Below are 17119 nucleotides of genomic sequence, written 5' to 3' on the forward strand. Positions count from 1 at the left end.
TTGGCTCAGGTCATGATCCCAGGGGCTCAGGTCATGGTCCCAGGGTCCTGGGATTTAGCCCCACATTAGGCTCCCTGCCCAGTGGGGGTCCTGCTTCTCCCTCCCCTCCCCTCCTGTGCTGTCACTCTCTCTGTTTCTCTCTCTCAAATAAATAATTAAAATTAAAAAAAAATTTACCCTCAATTTTCAATATGAAGAAATAGCCATTGAAGATGATAAGCAAATTTTGGTGGAACTTCAAAATGATGAACCTACACTGGGTTTTTTCAGTCATCACCATACGGATAAAGCACTCAATATGTCAAACTCAGCAATTGATAAACTTTCTGATACAATCTGAGAAAAAAGTTTCAATTAAATCTCTAGCTAATTAGTTTTTGGCTGCTTTGTGAATGTCTATACTACTAACACACATTTGTAATGCAGCATTAAGGGTAAATATAAAAAGGTGAAATAATGAGCAATAGTATACTCCATATGAGCACTCAATATTAGTAATCATAAATTTCTTGCTTAGAACTATTAAAAATTAAAAGTAATTCATTATTCTCTGGCAATTTAATTTTAGTATCAAAGGTATTGACATTTTACATCACAGAATACACAGTAACATCTAACCATGATTTTCTGTAATGGGTCTATTAAATTCATGATAGCTTCTTGTTGCTGAATTATGTAAAAGCTATTCTACTTATAAATAATTCATAAGGTGAAAAAATCTATTGTTAGAACACAATTGGACTTCCATTCCAGCTATGTAGGTGGACCTGCTATTGCTTTCAATTAGAGCATGAGCAGTGCAATATTGCGTCTCTGAAAGAAGGAACATTTATTAAGTGAACTCCACAGTCAACCCAGCTTTTTGCCTGGGGACAATTTTTTGGTACAGAAAACTGGAATCTAGGTGAAGAACAGTGGTCCTGTTGAAGGTATCAAAGATTAGGATCCTGTGCAGAGAATGGTACCAAGAAGATCATTTGTGAATACTTTGCAAGGCTGGTCTGAATATATATATATAGATGGAAACTTTCCAAAAGCATCAGAGTGCTACAGTTGCTGAGGTTAGATTTTTAAAAGAATCTAGGAATTGAGTAGATTCAGGCCACAAGAGTGTAGCAAGCTTATTAATACTTTGTCATCAGTCCTCATATTTAGCTGAGAAAACAGAAAGGCTGAGCCTTCATAGTGGGGACCTTGATCCAGAGAAATGTCTACTCTGACCTACCCTAGCAGAGCCTGAAACCAAGCCCCTATAAGATATTTAGGGAAGATAGAGTTTGGAGGTTGAGTCCCACCAGTTTACCAAAGCTTGGGAATTATCTTGAGCTTTACACAGTTCCTCCCTACAAAGGAATAAACTCAAACCTTGGTAAGTTTTCAGAGTGACCTGCCAGTAATTGAACTGCCTTCTAAAACAAGAGTTAGCACTCTTCAGAGGAAGATAACAGAATCCTGAATCTCCATAACATTATAATCTACAATGTCTCAAACATAATAAAAATTAGCTAAGCAAAGAAACATGAAAATGCGACCCATGGTCAAGGAAAAGTAGTCAATAGAAACTGACCCTGAGATAGTTCAGACGTTGCATTTACTGATCAACATATTGTAATTGGAGTCTCAACAGAAGGAAATGAGAAAGGGTAAGAAAAATTATTTGAGGATGTAATGGCAAAATTGTTTCCCAAATTGATGAAAAAACCCCCACAACCCTTATAGACCTAGGTGTATCTTAGTTAAATGACTGAAAACCAAAGATACAGAAAATAAGTTTTAAATTGGCCAGAGAAAGAGATACGTTACACAGGGGGAACAGTGTTAAGATCGATGAGTGACTTCCTATCAGAAAAAAAATGAGTCCAAAAGATAATAAAAACGGTGTCTCTAATGTATGGAGTGGAGTGCCACCCTGTCAACAAAAATTCTCAATGAACTTTTTTAAAGATTTATTTATTCGAGAGAGACAGAGAGAGAGTGGACGGGAGAGGGACAAGTAGAGAGAGAACCTCAGATAGATTCCCTGCTGAGCATAGAGCTCGATGCAGGGCTCAATCTCAGGACTCTGAGATCATGACCTGAGCTGAAATCAAGAGCCAGTTGCTTAACTGACTGAGCCACCCAGGCACCCCCTCAATGAATTCTTAAACATGCTTTCTTAATCTATGAAAAGGTATCTACACACATACACACAAAAAAAATCTACAGCTAACATCACACATGACGGTGAAAACTAAATGTTTTCCCATTAGGACTGGAAGCAAGGCAAGGATGTCCACTCTTATACTTCTATCCAGTTTTATACTGAAGATCAGAGCCAGTATAGTAAGGGGGGGAAAAGAAAAGGAAAGGTATAAATATTGGGAAGAAAAAATAAAAAGTGTTTCTCTTCATAGGTGATATGCCTCGGTACAAAGAAAATTTTAGGAAATAGAGCAGCAGAATTGCCAGAAGTTATAACTGGATTTTTGAAGGTCACAGAATATAAAGTCAATTTATAAAAATAATTGTATTTATATATAGTAGAAATGAACAGTTGGAAAACTTTATGGTAACCTCCAAAACCATAAAACATATAAGAATAATATAACAAAAAATGTGTGAAATCACTAAAGTGATACCTACATAGCACTGCTGAGAGAAATTAAAGATCTAAATAAAGGTTTTTATTTATTGGAAGACTAAATATTATCAAGATGTCCATCTTCCCCACATTGACAAGAGTCACTATATTCTCAATGAAAGTTTGTGCCAGCTTTTTTTGGTAGAAATTGGCAAGCTGATTCCAACATGTATTTGGAAAAAGAAAGGATATAAAAGAGTGAAAACAATTTTGTAAAAGAAGATTGAACTGGGTGATGGTGGGCTTACATTATCTGATTTCAAAACTTATAAAGATTTGGTAATCAAAACAATGGGGTTTTGGCAGAAAGTTGGTAAAAATGAATGAAGTGGAATAAAGAATCTGGAAATATACCCATACATGTATGGTTAGTTGGCTCTCAAAAAACCCACCACTATAATTGAGTCATGGGAAGATAGTCTATTAATGAAATGGCTCTACAACATCTGGCTACCCGTGTGAAAAAAAAATGAATTTCAACCCTGCTTTACGCCTTGTGTGATGTTAATTCATAACAGAGCATAGAAAGCGACATGAAAGCTACAGCTGTCAAACTCTTAGTTAAAAAAAAAAAGAAAAACAGAGAAAATCTACATGACCAAGGGAGGATAATAATTTCTTGGATAGGATATAAGAAGAGCACCAATAAAAAAATCTTAAAAATAATCATTTTGGCTTCTTCAAAATTTAAACCCTCTTATGTCCAAAAGACATTGGTATGAAAATGAAAAGACAAACCCTGGATTAGAGAAAATGGTGGCAATACCTCTGTCTAGCAAAGCATTTGTACTGAAATGTATATTTGTATGTATGTGAATACACACATATAATATATAAATACACAGAACTTTATTTATTTTTTTAAAGATTTTATTTATTTAACACAGATAGAGACAGCCAGCGAGAGAGGGAACACAAGCAGGGGGAGTGGGAGAGGAAGAAGCAGGCTCATAGCGGAGGAGCCTGATGTGGGGCTCGATCCCATAACGCCGGGATCACGCCCTGAGCCAAAGGCAGACGCTTAACCGCTGTGCCACCCAGGCGCCCCAAATACACAGAACTTTAAAACTCAGTAAGTAAGATGATCAAATAGAAATGACCTGTGTTTGTCCAAATACTAGCTGGTGACCTTGAACTGATTAAATGACTTCTCTGAGTCTCATCATTATCAACAAAATGAGGATAGTAGTACCAGGTCAAGAATATAAGACATCTTGTATAATACTTACCAAACAGCAAATGTTCAATAATTTTACTCCAAACAAATAATTGTGTAAGATCCTGTGGTATGCAGGTACTCACTTCATGTGAAAGACCTACTATCAGAAAGACTATTTGTTGTATTATTATAAATGTTTTTATATTTATAGTTTTGTCAGCCCATAGTTACAATTCACTTTCCTTTTTTATAAAATTATAATTTTGTAATGTTGTGTGTTAACTACACTCAAAAAAATTTAGAAAGAATTATAATTTCATCCCACATTATCTTAAAACATTTAAGAATCATCTGTTACTGCTGTAGGTATGCTCTAGAACATTTTATTTTGTCTTATCTTACATTGCTAGGGAAAGCTAGTGACAAGGGAGGTAAGAATGGTTAGTTAAGAGTGTGGCTTTTAAAACCTTTAGAACATGAAAAAAAAATAGCAGACTTAACGGATTCTTTTTTCAGGACTTTGAAGAGAGAAATGGTATTTGAAATGAGAAATGAAATTAACGTCACAGTATTGGTGGGGCAAGACTTGCATGTAAAGAGTATGATCCTAATATATATATTTTACATGTATTTAGTTAAATACAGTGTGTTTAGTTATATGAATACATAGGAAATAAAACTGGAGAAATAGACTTTAAAATCTTAACTAGAAGTATCCCCAGCTAGTGATGGGACGCCTGGGTGGCCCAGTCGGTTAAGCATCTGCGTTTGGCTCAGGTCATGATCCCAGAGTCCTGGGATCAAGTCCCATATCAGGCTCTGTGCTTAGCGCACAGCCTGCTTCTCTCTCTTCCTCTGCTGCTCCCCCTGCTTGTGCTCTCTCTCTCTGTCAAATAAATAAATAAATAATCTCTTTAAAAAATGGACTAATTCTTGTAGTTCTCAAATTTCTATAAGAAATTGCATTTTAATGAGAAAAAATATGAATTAGTAATCAAATTATGAATATCATCCTCTTTAGTCTCAGAAGCATTATTTTGAACACCTAACAACCATGAGAAGGAAGACAGATCTCATCAGGTGACAAGTATATAAAACCCATTTGTGGTTAGTGCATTTTGACATGGTTATTTCTAAGATATCTTTTAGTTATGGATAGAAAATCAAAGTTTCATTGTCCAAACAGGATTTCTGTTCAAAACCCAATGCAAAAACCTTTTTGGGGGTAAAGTTTGCTATGGTTTTGTTGTCATTTCATGTTTCACGGGGAAAAAAACTCTTCGTACAGCTCTTCAATCCTTTAGTAGAAATCTTGACTTCAATTTTTTGTACTCTGATAGCCAGGACTTAGAATAGGACCTAATAGATTGCTTTTGATTTTTGGATCACAATAAGAATAAATAGAAATAAAATAGAAAATAGAAAAAATTTTGGTTGAAAATAGGAAAAAAAACTGTCTAAGTATAGATACATTAAATATTGATAGTTACTGACTAGTAATTCTCCCTTTACTTCCCCCTCCCCCGGGAATCGGGCTTATTTGAAGGATCCCTGTTTCTCCATATCACTCCATATCAGTACCATAATAATGAAAATCAGCCCACCAGAGGGAATGCGTTATGTCTATTCTAAGTGGCTTAGCACCATTTGATCAGTAAAGTCTAAATGAAAGGTTTGAGCAATTGAGGTAGAAGAATCCTTTTTCAGTTAGTGTAAACATAAAGATGATAAGATCTATAGCTTTGTAAGGAAGTTGTGAAAGATAACATAAAAATTTAAATCTTCATGGATTCCATGGTCTCATTCACATGTGACAAGCTAACCTCAGGTTTCTAGTATATTCTTATCTTAGATAATTATTAAGTGTTGTATCTTATGTGAGCATATTAGTAGGAAGGAATTTTAGATAGCTGTTAGTTTTGGTTTCAAGTAAAATAAATAATGTTTTCATAAATCCAAAGCTATCTTCTGTACTATATTTATTAAATTGTTCTGTGTGATACAATGAAGTAAATATTTTAAAGCTGACCCAGTGCTTATGGGCTCATAGTAACAAAAACAAAAAACATGTCCTCCCAGCTGTCAACTCTATGATTTCTTAGTGTAATTATCACGTTTCTCCTTGAAATCGTGGAGAAGACATAAGTTTCTCTTGAAAATGCTGTTAAATTTAGAGTTTAATTTTGTTAATGATAGCTTTGCTTCTCATATTTACTGAAATGTTTTCGGTTTATGTGCAGTCCTTCTGAAAGTTAGTTTTAAACTAATGCCATTGGCAAGTAAGATAGAAAATTTAATAAGCTATCCAAATGGTAGAAATATATTAATTTGATACAACCCATAGAATAATTTCTGAATGAATCATTTATAGGTATATCCCAGGGCACTATAAAACTGCACAGTGAGACTTATTCCCAGATGCATCTTCATTCTTGGATATTAAAGGCTACATTTCATTTTTTTTCAATATAAATCAGAACACGAACAGAATTTATTGGCCTTCCCAGTTGCCAGATTCTAACAGTATCATTTCCATAAACTCATTATGAAACTCTGTGATGCAGTCTTCAGGCACACTGAGCCAACTTGAGCCAAGGATGAGAGAATTTCAGTCTGCCTGATCACAGGTCTAGGCAGCAACCGAATCACTATACTCCATCCCTGCCCCCCCGCCCCCCGCAAATGTTATTAGGAAGCTAAGAATACGTTATTTGGGCCATCTTGAAAGAGGCTGACAATGGAAGAATTGAAGATTAAGAATTATAATCTGATTGGAGTTTTTTAAATGTTGCTCACAGTTTATTCTTGAGTAGTACTGAGGGGTACTTCTAGTGCTTTTGGAGAAAAGACCTTGCATCTTTTTTGCTGTTGTTGAAATAATTTGCTTTATTCCTTTGTTTGCTGAGTATAAATTGGCTGTGCAACAGACTTTAAGTACCCTTGAAAATAAGCAGTGCATTTGTCATAGTTTTATCATGTTGTTTAGTTACAGATGAAGTCCCTTGTTTCACATTATGTAAATCAAATAGTTATGTTGCAGCCTCATGCATTATGATATGATGCATGTTTAGAAAAAGAAAAAAAAAATCCCTTTCCGTCTACATCTGAATATACTTTGCACTCCGGGATTCTTGGCCCTACGGTGAAGATTTTGATTTTTATGTGATTCTTTAATTTTCTGCATTACCATATTATTCAGTATCATCTGTTGTGGGCGTTTCTCTCTCCATTTGTTTGCTGGCAAAGGGAATTGCAAAATAGAACTATTCATTATTTAATACAATTCCCCAGGCCTCTAACTCACTGATTGTGGGGCCCTTATCACATTTCAAAAATGACTGTGTGTCACCCTCTTCTTTGTCTTGAGAGTAGAAGGCTTTCTCACTTATCTTTTTATTCTTTCCTTGTATCCACCACTTGGCATATAAGAGGCACTTAATGAATCCAATCACATCCACTTGTGTGGGTTGTACACTACACCACAGGATAGGGAACTTTTTACATTGCTGTGTATGTAAAGGTATCCCCAGAATTAAGCAGTGCACAACATATATAACCAGGCATGGTATCCCTGTGATAAATTTGATTTTTGTATCTTCTGGTATAGAAAACGTCTAAATATATCTGGCCATTTACTTGTAACAAAAAAGTCAGCGAACCTTTCCCATTCTTCTTTATCAGTAATTATACTCGGGTTCTGAATATGTTCACCCCCACAGGGATGTATTTTCCTACATCAATCATTGTTGGTTTTGAGCCACGGGGACCAACTTTGCCCAAGTTGACCACCAAGAGAGGTGTTTCTCTGGAATTTTTTGATAGTTGAGAAAATTCTATGTAGTACTTAGAATCAGGAAGAATTGAGAAACTAGACATCAAGAAAGACAGTGAGAACAGAAACACTAGAAATATTAACCACTACGTTTGGATGATTCGGGGCCATTCATATTTTCCTACTGTATTATTCACTTTAGATGCTCTGAAAAAAGTGGGTTTGGGTCAGGGTAGGGTGGGGAGGCAAATTCTGTGATTAGAAGCTGGTGAAATATTATATATTTGAAGGTGGTTGTTCAGTGGAAAGATGCTGGCGCTTAAGGGATAGTTAGGGTCTTCCTCAGTGGCTGTCAAACAATCACTTGGATTTTAAAACTTTCAATTATAATCCCGGGAACAAGTGTTCCAATGAATGTTTTGTTCAGATGTATAAAGTTTTTGTTTTGTGTCTTGAATATTTGAAAAGGATGCTGTTCACTAGTTTAACTGAGAAGTTTGGGGTATGGTATTTTAGGTGATTAATGGGAAAGTTTCAGTGTGTCTTCCCTCATTTATTTAGAGTTGTCTTTCTAATTTGGGCATATATTTTCTGAAAGATTTTTTTTTTTTCTGAAAGACACTCAATGCTGATGGACATTCCGTTTAGTTCGTGAAAATTCTTTTTCTTTGCTATTTACTTTTTAATCACTAACAAAAATTAATGTAGTTTAAAGCATCTATTCAGTTGGAACAGTAGATTTTTAAGGCATATGCAAGTAATATTGATAAGATTACATCTTCTATATACAAAAGAAAAGATGTTTTGTACAGTGAAGATGAACGTATCAAGCGATAACAGCCAACTTTCAAGTATCCAGAATGGATTAACTATTTTTTTCAGTTTTATCAGAACAAAAAATAATAGCTTACTTGAGAAAAAACATTTAAAAATTTAAATTAGTGGAAACATGCTGTGCTGTTTCTGTTGTTTGGAAATACACAGTTAACAGGAGATAGCACATTGTAACGCTGCATTGTGTGCATTGCATTTTGGGTATGACCAACTCCCTTGCAGTCAGATGAGAGGTCTCTCTAGACCAAAGATATCTCTGATATGCAATATAAAAGCAGAGGCAGAAGTAGGCATGACTGCTAAAACAAACCAAAGCCAAATATTTCAGGGTGGTGTTAAGTGAGAAAAGGAAGAAGAAAGCATAACCTGCAAGAGGGTCTCAGTTTCTGCCTTCCCTGAATCCCAGTGAAATATCAGAGAAGTGTTCTTAGCTGAGAGACCCACAGGAATAATAAAAGTTCAGATAATTCTTCGTGAAGAAATTCATGTGATAAACCACCAAACTTGTATTATTTTTGTTTTTTATAACTGCAGAATGGTAAACATATTCCTGAATACTGAGTATGTTTTAAGTGTATTAAGTTTATATTAAGTTCATTTTGTGCCTTGTGTTGAAAATATATTATTTAAGGTTATGTTTCATCTTCTTTTTTGAACTCTACCCTTCTCTCCTTAACTCTAGTAATCAAGGATCGATTCTATATCTATTTTCTAGAAATCATGTCTGTCAGATATTTGCCAGAAGGAATAGTAAAAAGTTATAATGATTAATTGTTGATATTAAGTTACATCATTCTGTCATCCATTCATATCCATGGCTGCCCACTCAAACTTTTTCTTTCTGCTCCAACCTTGTGGAAAGGAAATGGCAATATTGTAGGGATCACTATTTTTTACAATAATTCATAATTAACAATGCTTACTTGTGGGAAGATATCCTTGAAAAAAAAAGGTAAATACTAGTTGAAGTCAATGTAACCATCTCACTGAGGCAGTTACACAGTCCTTTTAACAGTTTGGTAAAAGGAGCTGCATAATATGAAGTGTCATAATAGAATAAGGCCTATAATGGTTTGATTCTATGTACATTAAGATCTAATGTTAACAATAGATATGTATTTCTCTATACTTAATTACTATATGGTATGTTACAAATTGTACCCACTTCCTTTAATTATGTGATAACCTGACTGACTAGATAATCATAAAGTGTTCCCATTAGAGACATCTTAGAATTGTAGAAAAAATATAATAAAAATCCTTTTATGTGCACAGATGAGTAAAGGGAAGGGGAAGGGAAGGAGAAAGGGAAAGGGAAAGGGAAGAAGGAAGGAGGGAGGGAGGGAAGGAAGGAAAGGAAGGAAGGAAGGAAGGAAGGAAGGAAGGAAGGAAGAAAGGAGTGCAGAGCTTCTGAGGTAAAGTGGTAGCTGCCCTGAGAGGAGTTTGTTGTACTTAAAAATCTGGGCTCTTGGCTTTAACATGTAAAGAAAAAACTTGGAGGCTTTGCAAAGTGAGGAAGTGGTGCTGAAATGATTGCATATAGCCAGAACCCTTAGATAACTATACCCTTGATAAAAGTGGGATCTGGTAGAAGCTCAGCAAACAAGCACAGGTTGTCAACAAGAAGCGTTCTGTTTCAGCCATGACCCTAAGTTAGGAAAAAAACAGCTCGTCTGGGTATTTGTTACCACAAATATGATTTGAACATTGAAACACTTGTTGAAAGCCTAGGCAAAACTACTCTGAAGGGGCCCTCTCTTGATTTACACCACACAAGACAACTGCAAATAAAATACAACTAAATGAGTTCACAAGAGAATTTCAAAACACAAAATGACAGCATCTTCCATTGTAAGAGCCAGGAGTTCCAGTAAAGAATGATTTAAAAAGCTGGGATTATTAAAAAAGAAAAGAAAAGAAAAAAAGAAGCTTATTTACATGATTGAACAATCACACCAAAAAAAAAAAAAAAAAAGAAATATAAGAATAAGATATTTTTGGGGAAAAAAGTTAATTTGAAAATTGAAAATAAAACTCTTATAAAAGGAATGTATTTATACTTAAAATCTCAATTTCTGAGTTGAAGAGTAGATTAGATGCAGCTGAAGAGAGCACTAGTGGATTGGATCAGAGATCTGAGGAATCCGGCCAGAAGGCTGCATAGAGTGGTTAAGAGATAGAATTACAAGAGTGCTTTAGAGTTACAGACATCAGAATAAGAAGATCAAAAATACACCTAAAGGAGTTCTCGCACAATAGAGTATGAGAAGAATAGGCTAAATAGATAATGGTAAGAATTTGTATGTGTTCATAGGTTCTTCAAATTAGATAAAATACCAAGTACCAAAGAAGATAAATAAAAACAAAATCAGTACCTAGACACATCTGGTGTGGGACTGCAGAACTACAAAGACAAAAAGAAATCTTAAAATTAACCAAAAGCCATGTTATATGTAATTTATTTCTCAATGAAAAATTAACCAGAAACCAAATTCATATATACATATATACACATATATGCATATATATATATACACACACACACACACACACAAGTTGGTGGTCAACTTGCTCTTCTTTCATATATATATACCAATTTGTGTGTATATATATTTATATATATATATATATATACACACACACACACACACATACTGACTTCTGTATTTATGAATGCTAGAAAGAAATGAAATAACATTTGTTATGTGCTGAGGGCAGTAAAGTTAACCTAAAATTCTATACTTGGCTACTGTTCCGTTATGAATAAATATATGGGCAACAAACTCTGGAACAGTTTTTTTTTTTTTTTTAAGATTTTATTTATTTATTCAACAGAGATAGAGATAACCAGCGAGAGAGGGAACACAAGCAGGGGGAGTGGGAAAGGAAGAAGCAGGCTCATAGCGGAGGAGCCTGATGTGGGGCTCGATCCCATAATGCTGGGATCACGCCCTGAGCTGAAGGCAGACGCTTAACCGCTGTGCCACCCAGGCGCCCCTGGAACAGTTTTTTATTCATAGATCCTCCCTGAAGAAGATCCTGAAGGATGTACTTAAAGAATAACAAGCTCTCTTGAAAGTACGGATCCAAGATATTACTGAGAAAGTATATCGCTAAACACATGGGCAAATCTAATAATGGTTTAGAAAATCTCAATTGAGATTTGAAAAATTGAGATAGAATTATAATGTCAAATAAAAATAACATGAAAGATTGAAGGGAGGGTTTGGATTAAAAACATTTGATGTCCTTTCTGCAGGAGGAGCCTGAAGATAATTTTTAACTTTAGACATTTCAAATGAACATTGCAGGCAGAGTAATGTCCCTGTTCTAATCCATAGGCCCTGTGACTGTGTTATCTTACATGGGCAAAAGGGTCTTTGTGGATGTGATTATGTTTCAGATTTTGAGATTGGGATTATCTAGGGGGGGCCTAGTGTAATCACAGGTGATAGGAAAAGAGGGAGGCAAGAGAGTCAGAGGAGGAGATGTGATGATGGAAGCAGGGACTGAGCCAGTGATACCATTGTCAGCTTTGAGGATGGAAGGGAACTGTGAGTCAAGAAATACAGGCAACATCTAGAAGCCGGGAAAGGCAAGGAAATGGATTCTCACCTAGAGCTTCTGGAAGGAATCCAATACTGCTGATACCTTGGTTTTAGTCCAGTGAACTCCAGACTTCTGATTTTGAAACTGTAAGATAATACATTTATGTTAAATCACTGTATTTATGGAATTTATTACAGCAGCAATAGGAAACTTATATAATGTAATTTAAATGTGGAAGTCACCATAAATTAAACACAATCTAACCTTACTTTTCAAGCAGTGGCAAAAAAAAAAGAAAAAAGAAAAAAAGAAGGAAAATAAAACTAGATAGGAAGGAAGAGAAAAACAAAGAAGAAAAGAACAAAAGTATAACCTGGGAAATGGAATTCACAAATAATACAGAAACCCAAATATATCCACAATGAAATATTAAATGCATGTCTGTATTTTATAAATAAGTTTTATAATTTTAACCATACGCTATTTATAAGAGACTTAGAAAAAATGAAAGCTGAAAGTAGAACAAAGGAAAAAAAAGATATACCAAGCAAATCTCAATGTATTACTGATATATTAGTATTTGTTAATATCAGACATAATACACTTTAACACAGAAAACATTAGGGTACATACGGTTTCTATATAACAGTAAAAACTAATTCAAAATAAATTATAAAAATTCAGAGATATAACTTAGTGTCAACATAAAGGAAAAATTAGCAGAATCAGAAGGCAACAACAAGTATATAACCACAATGAAATTTTAACACCTCTTTTTCAGTTAACAGATTTAAAAATAAATTCAGAATTTCTCATTCTCTAAGCAATTTTATATCAGAGTTGGTTATATAGCTAGATCTAATGAACATATATAGCTTTGCTCCAAACAATTTGAGAATATACATTTTTTCAATTTTAATTCCAAGATAGTTAACATACAGTGTTACATTAGTTTCAGGTGTACAATATAGGGATTCAGCATTTCTATACCTAACTCACTGTTCATCAGCATACATGTACTCTTAATCCCCTTCACCTTTTTCACCCATCCCCCCCACCTAGTGCCCTCTGGCATCCACCAGGTCTCTATATTTAAGAGTTGGGTTTTTTATTTCTTTGCATTTTAAATATGCATGGAACATATACAAAACTATGCACAGATATTAAATCACAGAGGCTGCTGATGAGCCGAGCAAAATGTGAATTGAAAACTAACCATTGTAATCATCAAAGTAGATGTCATTGGTGAAATTGATAGTGTTGCAGTTAATTTTCATCGTTTTTCGTTTAGAAATGGCATTCAGATGCCTATAACAGAGGAATAAACAACAAAAAAAATTTTTTTTAATTTCTCCCTCACATACACAAAGACTAATTATTGTATTGTTTCTAATAGTAAAAATTTTGTAGGATCTAAACATCTTTGCTCATCACTAGGAAATTGCTTAAATTATAGTACAAAAATAACAGCAAGAACAGCAAAAGACAACAAAAACATCAACAACTAGTTTTGGAGAGCTTACTAGGTGCCTGGCATTGCTTTAAAGTGTTCTGTGTATTAATTTATCCAACACATTCACTAAACTCACATTAAAGGTTCTATATGTGGGGGTCCCTGAGTGGCTCAGTCAGTTAAGTATCTGACTTTGGCTCAGGTGATGATCAGGGTCCTGGGATCGAGCCCCATGTTTGGCTCCCTGCTCAGCTTGGAGTCTGTCTGCTTGTCCCTCTCCCTCTGCCCTTCCCCCTGCCTGTGCTCTCTCTTAACTAAATAAATGTATGTATGTATGTTTTATATGTGTTAAATCACCTAACTTGCACTATAAGCCTACATGGTAGGTAGGTGTCATTATTACCCCCTCTTTTTTGTAGAGATGACAGAGGCACAAAGCGGTTAAGTAAATTGCCTAAGGTCACATAGCTAGTAAAATTCAAAAGGTAGATAAAATTAGTGCTTTCATAGAGTTTGCCTCTGAAGCTCATAACTTCTTAGGGAATGCTCTTCAAGGTACAATATTAAAAAAGCAAATTGTAGAATATTCTTCATGGTTAGATCCTCCCTGGGTAAAAATACTAATTTCCTCATGCTCTTTTTAAAATGATGACTATCAGTCTTTTAAAAATTTTGCCAATGTTACAATATAAAATATTTTGCTGTTTTAAACTGTATTTTTTACATTTGAATCTTTTTTTTTTTTTTTTTTTTAAAGATTTATTTATTTATTTATTCGACAGAGATAGAGACAGCCAGCGAGAGAGGGAACACAAGCAGGGGGAGTGGGAGAGGAAGAAGCAGGCTCATAGAGGAAGAGCCTGATGTGGGGCTCGATCCCATAACGCCGGGATCACGCCCTGAGCCGAAGGCAGACGCTTAACCGCTGTGCCACCCAGGCACCCCATACATTTGAATCTTCTATCTGGAAATTATTTTTGTGCTTGTGAAGCAGAGATCTTACATTATTTGTCAAATAGCCATGTCCCAATACCAGATACTATTTTTTGTAATAAAAAAATGAAATCCTGTAAAATTCAAAACAAGATAGGATTTTATTTTTGAAATATTTTGGATGAAATAGGACAACATGCTTCAGGAGTGTATCAGGAAAAATGTGTCATTAAAAATTTAATAATTCTCACATTTTCTCAGCATTAAAATTTGATCTTATTTTCAGTTCTATTAAATTCTTGGAGGTAATGTATATGGTTCAGTTGTTCATGTAACTATCAACGTGAGACACAATCTCTCTTGACTGTGGAAAAGTTTATTTTTACTTCCATTTTCTGTTTCCTTTCTAGGAAAGATTTCTGTGTTCACAAAGATGAACCATGTGATACTGTTGGTAAGTGCACCTAGAATTTTCTACTCTTTTGAGGAGTTCTGGACACCTTTAACACATCATTTGTTTAAGTATAGGAAATTCTTTGAGAGCGCTGGTTTTAATGGAATGTTTTTAGAATGTCGGAGGTATGTATTTCCAACCTATGTGTTTAATCATTGGTCAACGCTTCAGTTATTAATGAAACAGCCTAAAGACATAAATACACTATATACTGGAGAAAAATTTTAAACAATGCTTTAATATCAGGAGGTCTTTTTTCTTATCATCACAGAGATGTACACATGGGTTCAGCAAAATTCTATTATAATTGCTAAGACAAGGAAAAATGTATTAATGTCAATATGATTGACCTTTTTCAGGCTAATGAGTTTTATTCTTTTTGAGTTATGTATGTTTGAAGTTCTTTGCAGACTGTGTCAAAGAAACTCCATCTCATTTCCCCAGTGAATGCGGATTTTCTGTACATAAAGTAATAAATTTTCTGTATTTTGTCCTCGATATCTAAAATTCCTAAAATATGGAATAAGCCAGTGGAATCCATGAAACTACAGCTCTTAATTTTGAGACAATGGCTACATACATGCTAACATAAATTATGTATCTATATAATTTACTTATCCATATATATAACCATATATTAATTATATTACTATATACATATATTAGTTTTAAGTCATGTAGCTGTATATAATAAGGCATTATTGGTAAGGTATAGTTAAGAGTCATGGTCTGGTTTTGACATATCATGTGGGGTCTATTGCTGTAGGGTAGGATGTATTTTAACTTAACCATCTTTGATGTGTCTTATGTTCTTTGTAAGATGAACAACCTAAAAAGGGCAAAAGCAGAATAAAGGCGTACAGGTATTTAAGCAAAAATCATTTCTAACATGTTCCATCATCTTCTCATCAACTTTGCATGCTAAAAATCTGAGATAGTAAGTGGAAAATAGTTATAATAGTGTTAAGCAGTTAATGATGGAATCAGAGGAATGTTTGATTCACGAGGGGCTGTGCATAAGAAGATCTGGACACCCAAGGAAAAGCTGACTTGATTTAGGGATGATCTTTCTACCATTAACTCACCTGCTTCCTGAGTTTGTTTTTTTTTTTTTTCCTCTTCTTGTCTGAATATCTAGAAATTAAATCTTGATATATAGGTTTAATCAACCGAACCACAGAAGCTTTGAATTGTGGATGAAGCCTGTATCAAGACAATTACCTTTTCCTCCACTTAAACAACTGTATTGCCTCCAAAGCCTTCTTTCACATACGCAAGCCATTTCTTGCCTCACTCCAGTACCTGAGAGAAATCAGCAGCTGGGGCAGTATCTCCCCTGATCCTGCATGCTAGTCACCTCTTTCCAGCATGGGCGCATAGCCTCAGGAGGCAAGTGCTAACATGAGGCAAACCAATTTCCTTTTGATTATGACTGTGTTGCACAGCTTGCTAAATCTGCTATTTGAAAATAGCATACATATTCATGATATATATTATCTATGAAACGTATTTTCTGGTTTAAAGCACATTTGAATAATGAAATACCTTGATGTGTTTGGACAATCAGAGTTTGTCAGGAAAGCGGTATAATCAGTCCTTCTCTCTATTCAACCTGTCCATTAAGAGCTTGGTAGAAACTGGTTTTAAATATTGTAACATAGGATTTGGAAAGTCCAGTGCCCTTCTTGAGATCTCTCCTTATTTCTGCGTGCTTAGATTCTTGGAGTCTCCTTGACGGCATTGTCAAATCACTGCATCCTACATCCAGGGACCCAGGCTAGCCTCTTGGCTTCCAAATGTGTGAGCAAATAAATATCTCTATTATTTAAACCAATTTAAAGCTTTTATTTCTGTAACTTGCAGCATAAGACATAGATTTTCCCTGTTACTCATATAGTCATTTATAAGAGGCAATATTAATAATTTCTGCTGTTATTAAGAGGAAGCAGGTAAACTCCTCAATGAATTTTTCCCAAAGTTAAATAAACCTATGTGGCTTGCAAGTCATGTCAACAGCTCCCAATCTCTAGTATCACAAAACAAAAGAGATGGTTTCTTTCATCTATGAACAGTGAAAGAAATGTAATCAATTCTTCAAAATCTTTCCAAGAAAATACCAAGTGCTGAGGATTTTACAGATGATTTTTACTAAAATTGCAAAGAACAGACCATTCCAATATTATATATGCTATTTTAAAGAATAGAAAAAGGTGAATTAAAACCACATAAATTTCTTACCAAATCCTAAAGAGGACAGTGTAAGAAAGAAAAACAATAAGGTTTTCTCACTCAGGAAAGAAATGAAAGAATTCTAAACCAAATATTAGCAGATATCATCTCACAAG

General features: G+C 34.7%; 1 protein-coding gene across 2 annotated transcripts in view; it reads left to right on the forward strand.

Annotated features, from left to right (window-relative positions):
- The window catches only part of ADAMTS19 (ADAM metallopeptidase with thrombospondin type 1 motif 19), a 224024-nt gene that overhangs the window by 53697 nt on the left and 153208 nt on the right, over nucleotides 1–17119 (forward strand). For both annotated transcript variants that reach the window (XM_044387367.3, XM_057307094.1), the window contains one exon: nucleotides 14731–14774. In XM_044387367.3, the coding sequence (XP_044243302.1) occupies nucleotides 14731–14774 (44 nt within the window). The remainder of the gene's footprint in view (nucleotides 1–14730; nucleotides 14775–17119) is intronic.

Source organism: Ursus arctos, unplaced genomic scaffold, assembly GCF_023065955.2.
Source record: "Ursus arctos isolate Adak ecotype North America unplaced genomic scaffold, UrsArc2.0 scaffold_5, whole genome shotgun sequence".
Lineage (NCBI taxonomy): Eukaryota > Metazoa > Chordata > Mammalia > Carnivora > Ursidae > Ursus > Ursus arctos.